Consider the following 19,148-nt stretch of genomic DNA (forward strand, 5'->3'; position numbering starts at 1 on the left):
AAAGTTCTCCAAAAGGCATAAACGCCACAAATATGGCCGAGAGGTGAAGCCCAGACAGTCACGCAGAGCTGCCACGCCCTTAATTAAGCAGAGTTTTAAGCCTTAATAGAATTTAAATTAGTGAGTTATTAGTAAAAAATTCAGCCCTGTACAATTGTCATGAGATGATGAAAGGGAGGGAAATTTACTCTAAAAACCAGAGCTGTTTTTTGTACCAGGCTGTAAACATGTTTATTTCTGCTGGAAAGCTGGGCATTTAAACATAGGGTCTTACGGGTATTGACTCACTTTTGGAGCCAGCCTCAAGTAGCCATTTAAGGAACTGCACTTTCTGAAACTTCAGCTCCAGAGGCTGCCGCTTGTTTTTGAGAATAGAGATCCCAAAATGTGTGTATAAACAAGTAGGCTCCTTTTTGTTAGCATTGCTTTACAACTTTAAGATTATTCAAAACATGCCCTGCAAATTATGACCATCGAAAGGTACATTTAATTTTAAAGGTGTCGCTGGCTGAAAGTGCAACAGACCTAGCGTAACTCCATCCATATCGATTACATTTTTCTATCACAGTGTGTGTAAATGTTGGTTACAGCCTACAAGCAGGGATAGACAAAATCTCCAGGCTGCTAACAAGAACCAACAGTGGAGCTTCTGTCTGGCTTCTATTATTAACTGCCTGCTGTGGCTTCTTCATGGCTCCGGCGCATGTGATGGATTTACCAAATGGAACAATCACTGCAGCTTCCACTGGTAGTTTGTATCTGATACACAGGCTGACTCTGAGATCTATATAGCGATGCATGAACTGTGGGGGGACCTGCGCTCTTTCAGGTAACCGATGACACAGTCACACACAGACACGGCGGCTTCATTCCCCGAGCCTGGGAATGTTGATGCCGCGTTAGAATGATCCAGAATATCTCAATCTGTGTGGTTACCTCATTCTATTATTTTCCCTCCCTTTGTCGCTGCTGCTTGCCTGTGAAAACGCCCCTGTTTCTGTTTGCGTAATTTGATTGACATACAAGAACAGATTTTTCTAACCCCCCCCTCCACCCCCCACATGAGTCTCCTTGTCCCCACCCTGTTGTGATTGTAAAAAGATGATGCATTCACCAATCAATGGCTGTAACGCTGCTGTGCCGTTATCCCTCATTTCTGCCGGGGCCTCTGTGATTTAGTGAGGCTCCTGAGGCTCAACACCCAGGCACGCTGCACCGCTGGGGGATGGGCAATCTGCGTGATTGTGCGCGTTTGTTTTCTGCATGTGTTTGAATGTCTGTTTGTTTTTATAGAGCGAGTGTGTGTTCAGCATGTTCGGAATGCAGAGCATGGGAATTACAGTCAGCGTGCGTGTCTACATGAGAGAAAACATTTGGTGTGTGATGATGTTGTGTGTGTGTGTGTGTGTGTGTGGGGGGGGGGTGTAGTGCCCCATCTACCCCCCCAATCCTATCCCACATGTACCCCACCGGGAATTGGTGTGTGCGCGCCGAAATGGTTATTTTGGCCCTAGTTGTTAAGCCTGACAATCTGTTTTATTTAACAGGGCGAGGCACTCCCCTAAACCCCACTTTGGCACGGTGGCGTTTTAAACTGGGCAAAATTGAGTCGCGTCCCGGCGCCGGCTATATATCACTTAAGCAATTACAACCTTCACGGATCTATTGGTGATAAAAAAAAAAAAAAAAGAGGTTTATGAAGCACAAGAACGCCAGGCTGGGGGGGAAAATGAGGAGAGGTGGTGTAAAGGGACAAGGCGTGGTGCTCTGAAGGAGGAGCGTTCGGTGGTTTGATTTGTCTTCTATGTCACTTTGCTGTGCTCATTCTGACCCCTTAACCTCTGTTGGGTTTGTCCTGATCGACCGTGTCGCGTGTGTGTGTGTGTTCATGCACATGGGTGTGTTCAACAGGCCTGTATAGTAAATTAGCCCCCAGACTCTCTTGTGTCTAATAAATCAAACAATCCCAAATGCCATCACGTGTAATTGAGATTTCACAGCCCTGATCTCATCTCTTCTCTCCTTCTTTCTGTCCTTCCTGCTCAGCTTTTCAAAACCTAAAACATAAATAAAGATGTAACCCCCCCCCTTCCAACTTGCTCTCACCCCCCCTTCCCTTTCCCATGATCCACCACGGCCATAATGAGATTTGATGTTAATCCTGACACAATATCACAAGATTACGCGCCTCCATAATGCTCCACGCAGGCACCGCCGACGGTGGAGAATGGGTTTGGCGCATGCAGAGGAGGCTTGGCTGGGTGAAAGCACATTAATGTAATCTAAGTGTAATTGGGTGGTAATGCAGCTTGTATGTAGATGAATGGGGGAAGCGGGAAGGTGGGGCTTTTTTTTTTTCTTTTTCTCCGTTTCATCTTCCTTGTCAGACGAGCCCAGGGAAGGAGGCAGGGACAGCGTAATGCCAAGAGAGAGACGGTGGGGTTGCCTCAGCCAGACAGAGGAAGAGAGTGATGGAGCGAGGGCGACAGATTGCTTAGAGAGGGTAAAGGGAGGTGGAGAGAGATTATTTATCTCCAAAGTGATGTCAAATTCTTCTGGACAGAGTGGATTGGACAGAGAATGTGATTTAATGGATGAGTAGAGAGACGAGGCGTTTTAGATTCCTAAACTGAGAGGGTTACATGAAGAGCTAGACATTTGTGTAGAGCATCACTTTAGGTTGTAAAGTGGTGGGGACATAAGGGCTCAGAATGCTTTTAAAAAGTGGTGGGGACACCACTCAGAATAAAAAAAAAAAAACGTATTTTTTTAAATGGTCTTCAACATATGTGATTTTAGGCAATGTAATGGGCAGTCAGAGTAGATCATAAAAGGGGGATTGAATAATGCCCCATCAAACTGATTTCATTTGTTAGTTAACGTTTCCTGGTACAAGCTGTTTTTAGTATAATTTTACCTAATTATGCTGTAAAAAAGTGTCAGGGACATGTTTTTCTCTCTAACCAGCGACCCACTGTAGATGAGGAGCTGGTGTGCAGCAGTTAAGGATAAATTATCTTTCCGGTGCAACTAATCGTTACAAGGGTAACGATTAAAATGAAAAGACTTTGGAAATTGTTAATTAAACCTTGCAGTCATGGACTTTTATATTTGAGGTTACTGAAAGTGAACTTTTAAGGCTGATGTTATAACTTGATTAGAAACTGGATAACTGTGGTTATTTAGATTTAACTTTTATTTTGGTTTAACTAAACCACACAGATATTTTCAGTAGAAGCCGCCCTCTAGGCTTGCACTAAAGCCCAATTCTCCTGACAAACTTATTCTGTGGAGCTTCCATGCATGTCACCAATTAAAGTCCCACAAACAACTGTCCTACTGGCCTACTGTCATGTCATTTCACTTGGAGTGCCTTCTGTAACTTGCATTCCTTTAAACTACTTTCTCGTATTTTTGATGGCCAAAACGTGCTAAGAGCGCCAACAGTGAATGATGCACGGACATATAAATCGTTCCTGAAGGTGGTTTAAGGCAATCTTACCATAAACTAATGTAAAAGATAATCAAATCTAAACATCCACCATTTGCTGGTTTTAGCTTTATTATGAGTTTGCTTTACTCCCCAGCTATAGGCATTGCATCTCTGTAATCGAGTGGTGATTAGCAGGTTCCCTGCAGCTGCAAGTGTCCTGATAGCTTCCCTTTTATTGTCATTACATTTGTATTTTTTTAATGGTTTGACATTATGTTTTGTTAAATTGAGGAATCTGGCTGCCAGTGTGAGCCGGGGCGTGCGGCAGGTACTGTTTTAGCTGTGAGGGTCGTAATATCATTTTGCTGTCATGCCAAACGGTGTGTCATCTCTGGAAACAATAAACAGCGAGGTGCCAGCGAAATGTCAGGCTCACGCAAGTGTGTGGAACAAAACAAACATCGCAAAATTGACACTGCAACATGCATTCCTCAAGCTAATGAGCTGCTGCTTCTCGTGTCAGTCTTCACCTTCACAATAGTGATTACCCTGTTAAAGAGAGCCAGGATACCTGCAGACACACACACAATGATGCTGCCGCCCTTTCTCAGCAGTTACCGTGACAACAGAAAAAGCCAGAGTCTCATTCGTGTGGAACAGTGTTTTTATACCAGCATACATATTGCTTAAATATACCTGCAGAACATCACAATAAATTGTGGTGAGCAAAATCAGGGAGAAATCAGGATTTGGGCCATGCATTGCTTTTATTTCTTTGCTCATATATTTTAAATGCATCAGCGTGCCACGGTTTTCCTTTTATGATGCATTTCCAGCTTTTTTTGTCAGTCGCCTGCTGCCATCACTTATTTTTTTTTAACACTCTTGCAGTTTAGCTTCCTTGGCTTTCTCACCTGCATGACTCACTTCATCTTCTCCTCTCTCTTTATCGCTCTCTGAATTCTCCGTACACCTCGCTATAAACAGGGGTATGAGGCTGGTGAGCAATCAAAGGTGCTTCTGACATTCTGCTGTGTGGATGTTTACCTGTGCCAGTCCTCATACTCAGAAACTACTGCAGCCCGGAGGCTTTTTTTTGCACCTTATTTGCCAAATTGGTTCTGCAGGGATTGGTGCGACTTAAGGCTTCTTTGAGCTGCACCATTAAAGCCCAATGAGCATGAGAGAACATCTGGAGGAGGTTTGAAAGATTGGATATTTAAAGTGAATGAAAATGTGTAGAACTTGACTAACACTATCGGCAAGTTTTTCCTTACTCGAAGTGAGTGGATGTCGTTTATCGTACTGTTTGTAAAGCCTGCTGAGGCGATCTGATTGGGATTTTTGGCAATATAATTACAATGTATTTGATTTGGTACCCCTCTACCGAGAATCAATCATATTGGAAAAAATGAGGTGTCTGCAAAGAACCTAGGATACTAAAATACATCACCCACCCCAGCCACAGTCTGGTCACTTTATTACCATTTATTTATTACTAGTGTAGTGGACGTTAAGATTATGCTGCTCAGCACAGATTATCTGGTAATGGTAATGCCTTTTGGATCCAGTCCTGCCCACAGACTCGTCAGGGCCACCCCGATAATGTCAAACGTATGTATGATTTAGAAAAATGGTTAATAACAGTTCTTTGTTTCCACAACAACCAGTGACACATACATCCCCGAGCAGTAAATATTCTGGCAACGTTGGCTAGCATACTAATGGCGGGTACACACTACAGGATTTTTCAAACCTTCACAGATTAGGAGACCACACACTTGATGATAACAAAAGACAGATCGCACAAGATCTCTCTCTGCTGATCTTATAGTGTGTGGTGTTCTCCGTAGTGCACACCACACACTAACCGATTCTTCAGCAGAGTATCAGGTTCTTCACGCGCAATATTGCAAATCTCGCGTGGTCAAACGTGACTTTAGTGTAAACAAACATGGCGGACGAACCGAAAGATGCAGTGGTGGTTGTTTTAGGCCTATTACTGGCTGAAAAAGTCATGGAGACGGCGAGAGTGTGGGCTGTATGCGTTACAGCGCGAGTTGGAGGTGAGTAAAAATTGTCAGAAGTATTACAGATAGCTTCTAGAGCAGCGCTGTACACTCTGGCCCCCGGTACTGCGGGTAACCATGGTAACAGGTAAATAAAAGGCTGACGGAGAAACACAGCTGACTCAGCTCGCGTCTTGATTGGCTGTTGGTCCGGTACACGTGACATCACACGCTGTGCGTGCTCGGCTCCGCTCGGAACACCCCACACACAGGATTTTTAGTCACAAATATCAAACATGTTCATTATTTACAATCTCTCCTTCTGACGCCTTCCGAGAGGATCTGACCGGACAAAATCACTCTTAACACACCCCACACCACAGGAAAATCAGACACGATGTCCTTTGCACACATCAGATAATCGGGCCTTTGCTGGCTTTGATCGTAAGGGGGAAATCGGGACAAAAATCGGCCCGATTATCCTGTAGTGTGTACCCCCCTTAAGGAAATTTAAATCTCACCTCCAGTGCTCGCTGAAGAGTAGAAACACCATCTTGACCACATCTCCCCACTCATCCAGACTCGTTGAACCTTCTGCTTCTGTTCTGTTTTCTAGCTTACCGCAGCAAGTTGTTGCACCACATAAGTCTCCATTTTGTTTAAGTCTGCTTCCCCATGAGATCATGAGAGAGGCATCCCATGTGATTCCAGCTTCAGTCTGTGAAGCCATGAAGCCAGAGCACAGAAGCAACGCCCCAGCTGCTGCACAGTGTTGTTTGCAGTTTAACGTGTTTCGTGTCCTAATTGCACCAAGCTCAACACTGCACTTCCTTGGGTCCTCAGAAACCCATGTGTAAAGTGTGACCTGGATAAACTATTTTGAGATAAGCAAATAACATACATACTGACAGTGAGAGACTCTTAGAGATACTTCGATTTAATCACTCATTTATATAATTAAATTTTTGTACAGTATAACAATCTATGAATTGATTTTGAATCTTTAATTGTGAATAATAAAGTGTTGGAACTTAATGATGCATGTTGAGGTACACATAGTACACACTGCAATGGTTCTGATTTTTTATGGCTAGTAATAGCTTCCTCCGTAGTACTTAATGGTCTTCCTCTGCCTTTAAATGTCTCCTGAAAGTAATATCACAGGAAGAAGCATTCTGTTGACCAGCCAGCGCAGCACGCTCACTATCTCACTTTGGCTGATGCAGCAAACTGAAATGTAAACACACTACTCTCATTTGGAGCCTAACTGTCCGGAGCCTGGGAAGGATTCGCAGTGGTTGGTAATGTAGTCGAAAACCAGCGCACATTTATCCTGCATTAAAACTGCATGCACACCTACACACTGTCTGCACGCGCATATGGCCTCTGCAGGCTTGTTTATGTTAATACAACAATACACATTTTGCACATCATTAATATTTGCTGTAGCATCTGGCTTCTTTGTTCGTCCATATGTTTCCCTTTACTATGCTGTGCTGTAAATATGGTGCAGTGTAGTCATTAGTATTTAATAAAGCTTTGTGTAGAATTGTAGGTGTACTTTAATATTCTATGTTCGCTTTTTTGTATATTTTAATATGTTAAGTTAGGTTTTGATAAATATTACATGTGTAGAATATTAAATGGTATAGTTTAGAAACAAAGTAAAACTCGCTTCCTCTTGTAGTTTTTCTCTTTCCGTTTTCCAAGTTCACTCCTCTGATATCAGCATAAGTTTCTAATATTAGCCTATAAAGCACCACAACTGGCCAGGTAGCCTAATGAAGCAGTGTTCTCCTTTATTTGATGACTTGATTGATAGCACGAAGTTGTCAAGTGTCCGTGCTTTTTCTCTTCATCAGATAAACGGCATTGTGATAATGGGATTGAGCCTGACTCCTCTGTGGTTTTTCGTGGTCATCTTAGTTGTGTAAATGCTATCATGCGCAGCAGTGGAACCCTTTTTGCATTTATTGGATTCATCAGTATTATTAATGGCCCATTAGGGTACCAAGTGAAGTATGGTAAGGCTATTAGAAATGTCCTAATTGCTGAGGATATTTCCATTACTCTCTTTCTCCCCAGTCATCACCACACAGTACACACCAGCTCAGTGCTGCTATGCAGATATGTATGTGATGATATTGTTTTCCTCTTTATTGTAAAAAATGGTGGGAATGTTTAAGCAACACACTACTTAAGGTTGTGTTGCTCTCTATTTTTGTTATTTTTTGTTGTAGGAACTAAGCTGCACTGTGCTGCTGCTGTGCTGCTTTCATATTAACAGAGGAGATGAACAAATTCTAATAAATGTCATGAAATATTTTGTCGATTAAAAGTGATGTGATGTATACCTGTGGCAAATTACTTTTTAGCGACCACATCAGATGTGTTTTGATAGGCTGCGATTCTCACCGAGGCTGATAAAATGAGGTTTATGTTGAAGGAACGCCATTAGGGCATTATAGTATTTTAATGTGATGGCGGGGCGTTCTTTATGTTTCACCTCTGACCTATAGAGGTGATAATTTACGACGCATGCTCCCCACCAACCCTCCCGCTCTCCCCGAGGAAATCAGGCTGGATCTATGGCCATCATTTACATCTCCTCGAATTAAAGCAGCAGTGTGTAGTTACGGCCCCAGGCCTCATGAATCAAACTTTATTGACCACTTGGAGAGTTACAGACACCCGTTGAATACCAAATGCCGGTGAAAGGCCACTGGGTGTGGGGAAATGTCGACCAACTGCAGAGATTGAAGGTGGGATCTCCAGCGCTCCACGCCCGGCTGTGATGAAACTGCAGCGGCTGCTGCTCATAAATATGGAGATTTCACTTCCAATAAGATTCTTTACAACCAAAGGGGATTAAAGCACACATTAATATTCTCTTAAACAATAAATACAAGAAGGTGTTTGCCAAAGATACTGAAAGCATGCTGTTTTATTCTATTCATGATATTTTCAGAGGGTTTACTTGGACTTAGTTTCTGTTGGGTCTAAATGATTTCTGGCACTGACATTTCTTTATTACACACGGCCATAAAAAAATACAGAGTAATTTATTGTAAGCTTTGGAGAAATTATGTTAACTGCGATTAACCACAAATGAGTTAATGCTATCTATCTCAGTCTTGAGCATTCAAATTGAATTTTGTATCTCCTATTTACTTACATGTTAATAAAATCTCTGTGGCCAGCTGTCACAAATCAAGATTGACAGTCATCTTATTTGTCTTTAAATCAAAATCAGATGCCTGCTGTGGGATTAAAAGAGACAGAGAGGAGTATGATTACGTGAATTATTTGCTTCGACTTAAAAAGTAAAAAAAAATAGATTGTTGGTCACTATTTAAAATTTGAGGTACGCATATTACGTTTTTTTTTCTGCATGGGCTGCATAACTCATATCTTGACGAGCTGTAGGAGGGTGGTTTTAAGTGACCGTTAATTTCACCAGCTTTAACAACACCTCAAGTGTACTCAGCTGCAGCCAATTAAAAATGTAGTGAACGGCAAAAGAAACTCTCTTGACTGACTTTACTTATACTGCATGCCGGGGTCTATACAATTGGGCCAGATGAAAGATCAGCGTTTAACATTTTGATGAGTGTTGATTGTTTCTTTTTGGCTTTTTGTTCAAAAACATCAAGAAAAATGGTGAGTCTCTTTCTTCATACATGATTCAGGTGATTGTTTAATTTCAGACAGGTAGCTATCAAGCTTGCTTGTTAGTTGTTGAGTTGTCAAGTGAACAGTGCTGCTGCTCTGGAATGTTTTAAGTTCATTGTATAATTTTTTTGTGGGTTGATTGCCTCAGAGGCTCATAATGCGGTCTGTTTTTTGGCCTGTGAAGCAATTTGTCAGCTTCTATGTCAGTTATCACAACACATTTTAATGGCTGATCCCTAAAACAGTTTATTTAAATGTCATGATTATATTTGATGCTTTTTTTTATGTTTGGCTTTATGTAATGGTGTGTTGTAATACGTATATTTTATATAAACGTGTCTTTTTTTACTTTTATTTTGCAAATCTACTCAGATTATCACTTTTTCTGACTGAGACGTTGACAGAAAGGAACAGTCTCTAGAATGATGTGCCAAAAGCAAGCAAAGGCATTATTTTATCAGATCCAGTTCATGCAAAAATGACACAAGCCTTTGTTATTAATCTCAGTAAATAGCCTACTAAGTTGACTACAAATGCTGGCCTGGAGTTTGATTTGTAGAAAATAACTCAAGTCTCGATAATAAAACGAATGACAGCTGAATTCCATTTGGCCGCTTCAGTTTCAGGATCCTGTTATTGTGGCTTACAGGGAAACTAACAGAACAGTGCCTGTATTAATGTTCGTGTTCACCAAGTTGCAATATCTGTTTTAGATTTTAGATCAGGAAAATTGTCACTACATATTTTCCTATTAATGTTCATTTCTGTGCCAACTCGGCACAGAAAAGGCACTAAATAAGATGTAAATCACAAGAGAATCTGATATATTGACAACTACAGTTATGTGAAAGTTATAGTTTGCCAGTTGTTTGAGCAAGCTAATAGAGTTTTTAGTGTCTCAGTCAAGGATTATTTAGAGAAAAATATTCATATCATTTACTTCAGTAAAAGTAATAATACCACACTGAAGTCCTACATTTAAAGCAATATTTAAGTCAAAGAAGTTATCAGCAAAATATATGTCAAGTACCAAAGTAGTCGTTCTGCAGTAACTGTTCCCTGTCCTTGTGCTTTTATATCCGATGTTGTTAGAATAATATTACTGCTGCATTAATATGTCATTTTACTGCTGCAGATGTTTGAGGCTGTGCTCATTGTAACTCCTTGATATACTGTTGAGCTGGCATCATATTCATAAGATCATAATGTATTCATCATGTGGCCGTCCTGTAATAAAAACAAAGCCAGCCTCACTTCACGTTTTAGCTTCGTGACGACTAGTCCAAGAGGATTTTAGAATAGTTTATTTAGCTTAAAAAGTCTCTGAACCCATAAAAAATGAAGGATGCTCGATGAAAATGTAGTGAGCTACATTCCACCACTGGTTACAACTATTCAATCAGTATTGCCTCATTCTCTTCTGAATGAAAAGGGCCACACCAAGCTGTAACATTGATGGTTAGAGAAACAAGGAGATAGCTGCTGAGTATTTAAGGTAGAAGTGCAGTTGGGGAAATAACGCTGGAATAGTGTTTGCCTTTTCATTCCCATTAATTGCTTTAGATTTTATGTCTTCCATGAAACTTTCATAAAACATACTCTGTATTTCATGTTTTTGTGTCTGAAGTAAGTGTTGTCTACAATTGTGTTTTTGTTAGAGATCCTGCTTAAATCTCGTTCCTTTCCTTAACAATGTGAGATGCAGTACAGCAATCTCTTGTCGGGCACTTTTATTTAAAATTCCCTCCTGAAGAGTCCGTCCTTGCTCCCTTGATAAGGATGCTCTGTACCTGCTGTTGCTTGTCAGGACAAGCAGATGGAGAGCGACCTCTGACTTCAGTGGCCTACATTGGAGGCCATCGTGTCACTCTGTGACAGCGAGTGCCACCTAGCCTCTTCTTCACAGAAAACAGAAAGTATGCCACGGTATTCCCCGTGAGGCTCCGTTGTTTCTTTTGTAATATTCAAGAAGAAAAAAAGGAGAAATTAGCACTTATGCAGTATGCATGAGTTTGGAAACCCCATGTAATTCCACTGCTGAGGGGAAATGGGGAAGTCTGGGAGCAATACAGCTGTGCTTTTAGCAAGCTTAGCATTTCTGGGATGCGCTGTTATGGCCTATGCCAAAATTCGAGCTGTTTTTAATCTTAGAAAAGCAGCGTCTTAATTGTCTTCATCACCTATTGCTGCAAATATTCCCTGTTGGCTGTTTGTTGTTTGAGGCTACTACATAATGTAATGGAACACCGTCCCCATGGCACTCAAAGGGAGTGCTTTCTCTCAGCTTATTGCTAGCAGCTAACACTCTGGGTTTCAGTGGAAAATCTCATCCGGCTCCAGCACTCAACTCTTGATGTCCCTTAAGAACCAATTCAGAGTTGGCAGCACTTGACATGATTGCCCTTAAGTAACTGACAGGGTTGCGGTGTTACAATGCACTCTGGAGCTTGGTAAGTGTTTAGTGGCAACGAAAACTGTAACGATATGGCCGGTGTTCAGAGAAGAGGCGAAGGCGAACACAAGCCAGGTTCCCTGATGACCTGGTGGTGATCGGCTGTTCTGTCATGACTTTTCTCACTGTGCGTTACCTTGAGGGATTATTGGAGCGTTTGATTGGCCAACTACTGTGGATGGACGGCAGCTAAATTGCAGTGCAGAGAGTATTGATTTCAGTGACAGTGCAAGTGTGTCTCTCTGTGTGGAGAAACTATATATGGGGCCTGTATGCTGTATTTGTGCCAGTGTGGGGTGATTGTTCTGTCTCTGTGTTTCGCCCACAGAACATAATACAGTATCAGTTTGCAGTAGGTATACTGTATGTGCTATTTTAAGTACAAGCCGAGATATTGGTGTTGCCGTACTGTTCTCAATATGTCATTGTCTAATGAATTATTGCACCCTGGAATTAGGTTTGCAAACAAATTTAAGTAATGACTTAAATTAGTAAAACCCTCAGGTGTATTAGCACCAGAAAATACACTTGTTTCCCAGAAAACTTTTCCAATGAACCTCACATCTCCTTGTCCCAGTACATCGACACATTAAAAGAAGGAAGACACGTCTCCACTTCTTCACACTGTACGAAGACAAAGCCAAAATATACTGGATACAGGCGCTGCCATCTTGTGTCAGTGATGTCATTTGGAGCAAGTATCTGCGCAGTGGTGTTCAGGCGGTAGAGCGTTGGTATTGAGTTCCCGGCCATACATTGACCAATACCAACGTCATGCTTAGCTTAGCATAAAGACTGGAGGTTGGGTAATATGGCTGCCGTACATTTAATTTAAAAACAGTAGCTGCGGTTTTATTGGGATGTGATATGCTAGATAGAAAGATATTTGGTCATACATAGTGACTTCCTGGAGGCTTTTTTTTTTTTTTTTCAGGGTTTTATTCACAAATCATGCTTCAGATGTAGATGACAGGACAGATGTTGTGTTGCAGGATGCAAGTATACCAAACAGGCAAGTTGAGCCGTGGTCCACAGAGGGGCCAGCCACTGATCCTGTGGTTATTGTTCCATGCTTGGGCGATTCCCAGGGTGCGAGTTTTCCCGACCTCGGCGTGACTCGAACCTGCCCCCTCGTAGTTTTAGTTGGAAAATATGTTGGGGGGGGAAAATAACAACAATCACAAACAGTCACTCAGCATAGAACAAACAGCATGTACATGTACAGTTGCAGCTTCTTCTTCTCTCTGCCTCCATGATAACATTCACTTTGATATGCAGATACCCCCGCCATTTGTACAGTGCAGCACCGAGGGGAATATTGACTTTTCGGAGAGGCAGAGAGCTTTTGCATTAATTGTGAAGCTACAACTATACCCCTCTTTTTTTCTTTTTTTTTTTTGGCTTTTGCTGCAGTTGAATTTCAGCATGTCTTATCTTTCTTTTTTCCCCAGATGTGGAGCGAAGACTGTGTGCTGGAGCCGGGGATTTCACTCTGAGGAGGAAAGATAGCATAACTGTTACCTTCATGTAAAACTACACAACCTGCAGGCTGAAAGTCCTCATCTGTGATCACAATTATGCTCTCTCGGTAGCCTTTAGCTACCTGTTTGGCATTCGTCCTGTACACCCAAATCCTTACCCAGTCCTGATAGCACTCAGAGACACGTTTTACTTTACCTGTACAAACCACCACCTGCCATGGATTTCCTGTGTCCGGTTGAAGGCGTGAGCCGGACACAGGCCCTCGTCGGCAAACTGTAGCCGCCTGGATTCTCTTCAACTTCTTTCCTGTGGTTTTACTCTGGAGTTATTCTTTATTTGGATCAGGGATGGATGTACCGGAAAGCAGCAAGCATGGCAAGAAGTCGACAAGTCAGAAGCTGGAGGACCAGAAAAAGGTTGGCAAATCTTCTGTGTTTATTTTACCTTCCCTGCTATCAAATGCTCTTCTTTTCATCTTCTCCTGCTGTGTGTGTGTGTGTGTGTGTGTGTGTGTATGCGCGCTGCATTTTTTTTTTTAATAAAAGACGATTTGCTTTGGCTTCTGCTGGTTTCCAGTTGCAGATGCATGTGGAAGCCAAGGGGATGAAAGTTTGTTTATCGCCTGGTTTGTTGTTCTCTTTACTAAAAGGAGAACATGTTGGTCCAATTGCTACTGTTGTCTGAATTCCCAGTAGCTCCTGTGCTCCATATCTCCTAATAGCTATTTATAAAGAGACGAGGGGGTGGGGAGAAAAGGTGGAGTTTGTGCTCCCCTTCAGCGTCTTCAGTCTTTCATCTTGGCACATGTGGCGTGGCAGTGGGCATGGCCCGCCTCAGCCGCCCCCCACCTGGGAATACATATTTACTGTCTGTTTGAGATGCTTTTTGTGTTAACCACTCTGGGAATAGGAAGGAGATAATACCCGTAAAAATGAGACAAATAGTTTTACTGTAAGGCGATATCATGTGCGTTAATGGTCCGCCGTTCTGCTATGGAGGGCATAGCTTTGATAGATAACGGCGAGCTTAGTGGCGGGTAGTTTCAGTCTGGCTCTGAACGCCCCGTGACCTCACCGTGGTCAGAGTCATCTGTGACGGCAGTGGCTGGATCGATGGAGGACGGCAGCGCTAGCCTGTGTTTCTGGTCAATAAAAAGCAGGGGCTTGGGTGCCGGGTCTATTTAGCAGAGCACATAGCCACAAATATACACATACTTCAACCACTGAAGCGCAGCGAAAATTTGAAAGGGCCCATAGATGCAAAGAATTGCTACATATTGGATTAGAAGAGCAGGAACACACACACAAGATTGTGTTCCTGCCCATTTCTATTCCTGTAGAGTCACCTGTGTGTAGACTGAGACATACACACCTACAAAAATGCATACACAGACTGAAACACAGATAATAGATATACAAACACAGGCTCCCCCCCTCTCTCTCTCCCTCCCTCCGTCTCTCTGCCTCTGACCTGATTCCTCTAATGAAGTGCTTTTGATAACCGTAATGATTGTCCAGGCGAAGCCCAGGGAACATCTGAGAGCAGCAGCAGCAATACATCAGCCCTGACATTTGTAGCACTATTAAGATCTCATAAAAAAAGATGATTGTGCTTTATTATTTTCTTTCTCCTTTTAGACCCGAGTGCCGTTTGGGAGTGCTCTTTCTCAACCCCCCCCCCCCAGACATATTGCTGCTTGTGCTGCCAGGCAACAACATGTTATACTCTTTCAGAAAAGGCACAGAAAGGAAGGTGTGTTCCTGCCCTTGGATTTGGATGATTGAAAAGCTTGGTGACAGAACTGACAAACAAAACTATCCATGCCACCAATCCAAAAAGCAGGTTATTCTTCCTTAAATTAAATTTTCACACTGTGTATTCGATGCCAGTGATTAGTCTCTTTTTCTGAACACTTGTAGCCCTCCACGCCCTTCACATAAATACACGTTAAACATCAAAACAAGGCCACGTTTTCTGCACTCTTTGTTGGGGCTACAAAATGGAAGCTGATTTCTAGGTGAAGGGACCCTCCCTTGAAGCCGAGATTGGAACTGAGCAAAGAGCGACATCAAATATTCATCTGGTAAGGGAATTGATTCGGCTCACTTTGGCTACCATTCTGGTTTGAGGATGTGTGTCGTGCCAAAAGATAAGCTCTCCCTCTCCGTCTTAACTGTAACCTTCAGCTATGAGACAAATGGTTTTGTCAGAAAGAGCTTCTTGGAAGGTTTTTAATATTCCTGGCGATGTTTCTGTGGTTACACTGGGATGTTTACTGTAATTGCCTGACTTGATGGGTTATGTCCTGTCCCAAAAGTCTCATACTGACTGACTCCACTCTGTTAGCCTTGGTAGTTGGACCTAGAAGAAAATGATTGCACTTAAAACACAACACATTTGTCTCCAATGATCTGATGGTTCAGTGTGTAGTATTTGGGGAATTGACAGAAATTTAATATAATATTCATGATTATGCTTTCATAACTGTATAATCAGCTAAAACTAAGAACTTTCTTGTCCTTAGAATGAACCGTTTATATCTAGAGAGAAAACTTGGCTTCTTCCAAGAATTCCGCCACAGAATAAAGACTTGGACAAACCAAAAACTGGCTCTAGAGATGGCCCTTCACATTTTTGCCATTTTTAGGAAGGGGTATTTAGTTGTTTGCTATCTGCAACTTCACCACTACACAATGGATCTCTAAAATGTGACCCAGATGCTGCCTGTGACCGTTTACTGAGTCATGGGGGCTAAGGGTTAGATGAGAAGACTGATACTACCAACAACTTCTCACTCTGGACCCCTGAAGTATGGCAGCTTAGTCAGTGGCCTTAAGTTTGTCAGGTTAGACTTTCAAAATAAAGTTAACAAACTTGGTAAGACTAATGGGAGTCCACATGCAGATACATTGAGCTCAGTAAGGCTTCATGATCACAGACATGCTGTAAAGATTCAGCTGAATCTGTGTGGAGTTTAGAGAGATTGGAGAATGTGGGATATTTGTATGATCTTTGTGTCAAATGACCAAAAGTAAAAAATGAAACAGTTGTAAACTCTAGCAGAAGGAGTCCGTATGTGGCCAGTGCGCCTCCTTCCATCACCCTGGGAGTCTTTATCTTCCCCTCCCTCTTACTCTGTCCTCTACTTTGCCTCCCACGCTGCTCCCATTTCCTCCCCCTCTTCTTCCCTGTCTTTTTCCCAGTTGGACGGTGCTTCTCATTTTCATGTTCATCCCTGTGAATGAACAAGCAGTGATTACAACCAGACTGATCGTCTGACCTCCAGGGGAAATTTGCTCACAGTGATTGGTTGTGGATGGTCAGGTAGGGGCGGCCAGTGCGTTGCTAAGGCATCTCCAGGAAGTATTCTCATCAGCCAATCACCTGAGAGCTTATTCCATGCTCTGGCAAACCATTAATAGAGTTTATCTTAACCAGTTCAGCCAGCATATCCCTACAAAGCTGTTGTTTTGCATATGCATCGTTTTCATGCTTTAACCATGCATTAAAGCTGGCCCACTGGGAGAAAGCTGCTCGCTCCCCTGTGGACTCTCACATGTGATGGACTGTTTTAAAGCTGGCTGCTGAAATATAAGTGAATAATTTAATACGGGTTCGGTTGTTAATACTGGGATTTGAGGCATACCATCGTATCATGGCGCTGATGTCAGAACAGAGGATGCGATGGCAGTTGGTGAGAATGCGTAGCATATGTTGACTAAATAATTTATCCTGGCAGGTTCGTATACAGATGTGCTCCATGCTGCGGGGAACTGTGAAAGGCCACGTTCCGCAACCTATAGATCATAATGAAAGTGTGTGATGAATGTTAAATTGCTGAATAAATCAGTAGGACTGAGTTTAGCTGCACCAAAAAAAAGCTTGGTTGTGTCCACCTGTCCTTTGTTGGGAGAAAATGCTTTCTAAATATGTTTACCCATTTTGTTGGCAAATGTCCGTCTCAGACAATAGCACGGTGCAGGTCATGAACATTTGAAAGCTTGCTTGTAATCATTGTTGGTTCAGCTGGTTAGTCACATGCATTAAACATTAATCCCTAGCTTGGTAAATATTTTATTATTTCTGTCTCTTAAAAAAATGTGTATGTTGGTTGAATTGTGAAGCATGCTCTGTCCTTCTGTCTGTCTATGAGTAACGTTGGAATCAGTTTTTTTATTTATTTTTTTATTGGAGTGTTGCAGTGCAGTGTGATGAGACTCAGAACTGACGTATACCTTCAGGCCAAAATGTCAGTGTTGCATTCCAAGTATCTCGAGCTATGTTCAGACTGCAGGCAAATCAGATGTCCTTCTCAAATCAAAATATTATTTATATTACAAGATCAGGATTTTGTGTCCAGACATCACCAACCTGTCTGCATGAGTTACTGTGGTAACAACATATGGGTCAGTAATTACCTATACTTGTAACCATAAGAAATATACAGTAGATCCATCAATTAGCCCTCCAATCACACACCAGATTACAGAGCAAACAATTTATTTGAGTCTGACTGTTTCTGTGTTGTCTGTCACACTGCTTTTCTAGAAGCAGTATAAATTCTTCTCTGCTGTTCTAATACACTTACCTGGCTCTAGATATGACTGTCATCATTGTGTCTTGCATTGCGAATGACATAAATAGACTTTCAAATCCAGTTTAAAGAGCATTTGAGTGTCCGGAATGAGATAAATCAGTAGAAATGTACATTCAAATCGCATTTCAAACCACCCCCAAATGTCGGTTGAATCTGATTTGAAAAAATGACTTTCCATGGGGTTTTTGCTGACCAGACTTCCTAAAATGAATCTGGATACAATTTGGATATGCCAGAAAAATAGATTTGGGACAATATATCTTAAGTCTGTCCTCATCAACTTCTTTTATTGTTGTAAATATAGTGTTGAAAGGGGCATCTTGGAAAGACTCCGTCATTCACAAGCAAGGATGGGGTGTGAAACATATGATTGTTGGAAGGATGAGTACATGGGCTCAGGAACAGTTTGTTAACCATTGTCGCTAAACACAGTTTGTTGGAAAAGGATTGCATTAAGTTTTTATTCATGTTTTGCACGACCTCAAAAAGTTTTTATGAAGTTGTAGTTGTTAACTGAGCACACTCATGCTCCCGACATGATAAACGCTTTAAATTTAAAGGACATGGTGGCTTTTACTTTAAGTCAGCCATCACACAGAATTGTCAGTAGATTCTGTTCGATGCAGCAACATGTGCAGCGTATTAAAAAACAGGAGCCTCTTGAGGCTTCTGGCAGAGCTTCAAACTTCAGGCTTGTGAGATAAAATCTTGCTTAGTGAGGCAAAGCTTCCACACCATGTTTTCCAAAGATGATAGTGGCCACAAAAGGAATCTTGCTTGATTGACACTTCTTCATACAGATCTTTCTACATGTCTATACTCTTGGTTATAATGTGGTGACATCCTAAGAGAACTCCCTCACCTCAGCCCTCACAGACACACACATACACACACACTTGGCTCGAGATGGTACATCAGCAGCTCATTCCACGAGGAATTAGTGGGTTTAGACCGCTGAATAAAGTTAGAGGGAAAACATGTCAAAACAGGATAGCGTCACATGCGTGGCATTCATGGAAACAAGCCCCAGAGGCAAAGTGATGAGAGCGGCTATGTCCAGGTCAGACAGAGTGAGGGAGAGAAAGATAAAGAAAGAGATAAGGGAGAGAAACAGATGTCAGAGAGAGTTAAACGAAGGTAGAACAAAATCACACCGACTGAAGACTGAGGGAGGCAGAGAGGGACAGGATGGGCAAGAGTGGAAAAACTGAGTCAGAGAAAAGAATCAGAGTCCAGGCAGGAAGAAGGTTGAACCCTGTGACACTGCTCCATCTGCATCTTGCACCGCTACAGCCGCACAGATACAGCTCGTGCACCGGATGGAGCGATCTCCAGCCTCAATCACAGCTGGGCGGGAAGTCAGGCGTCCTCATTTGTCCTTACAGCCAGCTGTTTGATGGCTTCTGAAGCACCACGGCGTCGATTCTGACATCCTTGCAGAGTTCCTGATATTCACTCATCTGCCAAAAGGCAGTTTGTAAAGCTGTACACCTGTGAGATATA

The 19,148-nt window shown here is 42.2% G+C and overlaps 1 protein-coding gene across 4 annotated transcripts in view; it reads left to right on the forward strand.

The window, feature by feature from the left end:
* nav3 (neuron navigator 3) overlaps positions 1-19,148 on the forward strand; it is a 443,539-nt gene that overhangs the window by 101,381 nt on the left and 323,010 nt on the right. For all 4 annotated transcript variants that reach the window (XM_030440425.1, XM_030440422.1, XM_030440427.1 and 1 more), the window contains one exon: positions 13,018-13,464. In XM_030440425.1, coding sequence (XP_030296285.1) covers positions 13,396-13,464 — 69 coding nt within the window. In that variant the 5' untranslated portion in view covers positions 13,018-13,395. The remainder of the gene's footprint in view (positions 1-13,017; positions 13,465-19,148) is intronic.

Source organism: Sparus aurata, chromosome 14, assembly GCF_900880675.1.
Source record: "Sparus aurata chromosome 14, fSpaAur1.1, whole genome shotgun sequence".
Lineage (NCBI taxonomy): Eukaryota > Metazoa > Chordata > Actinopteri > Spariformes > Sparidae > Sparus > Sparus aurata.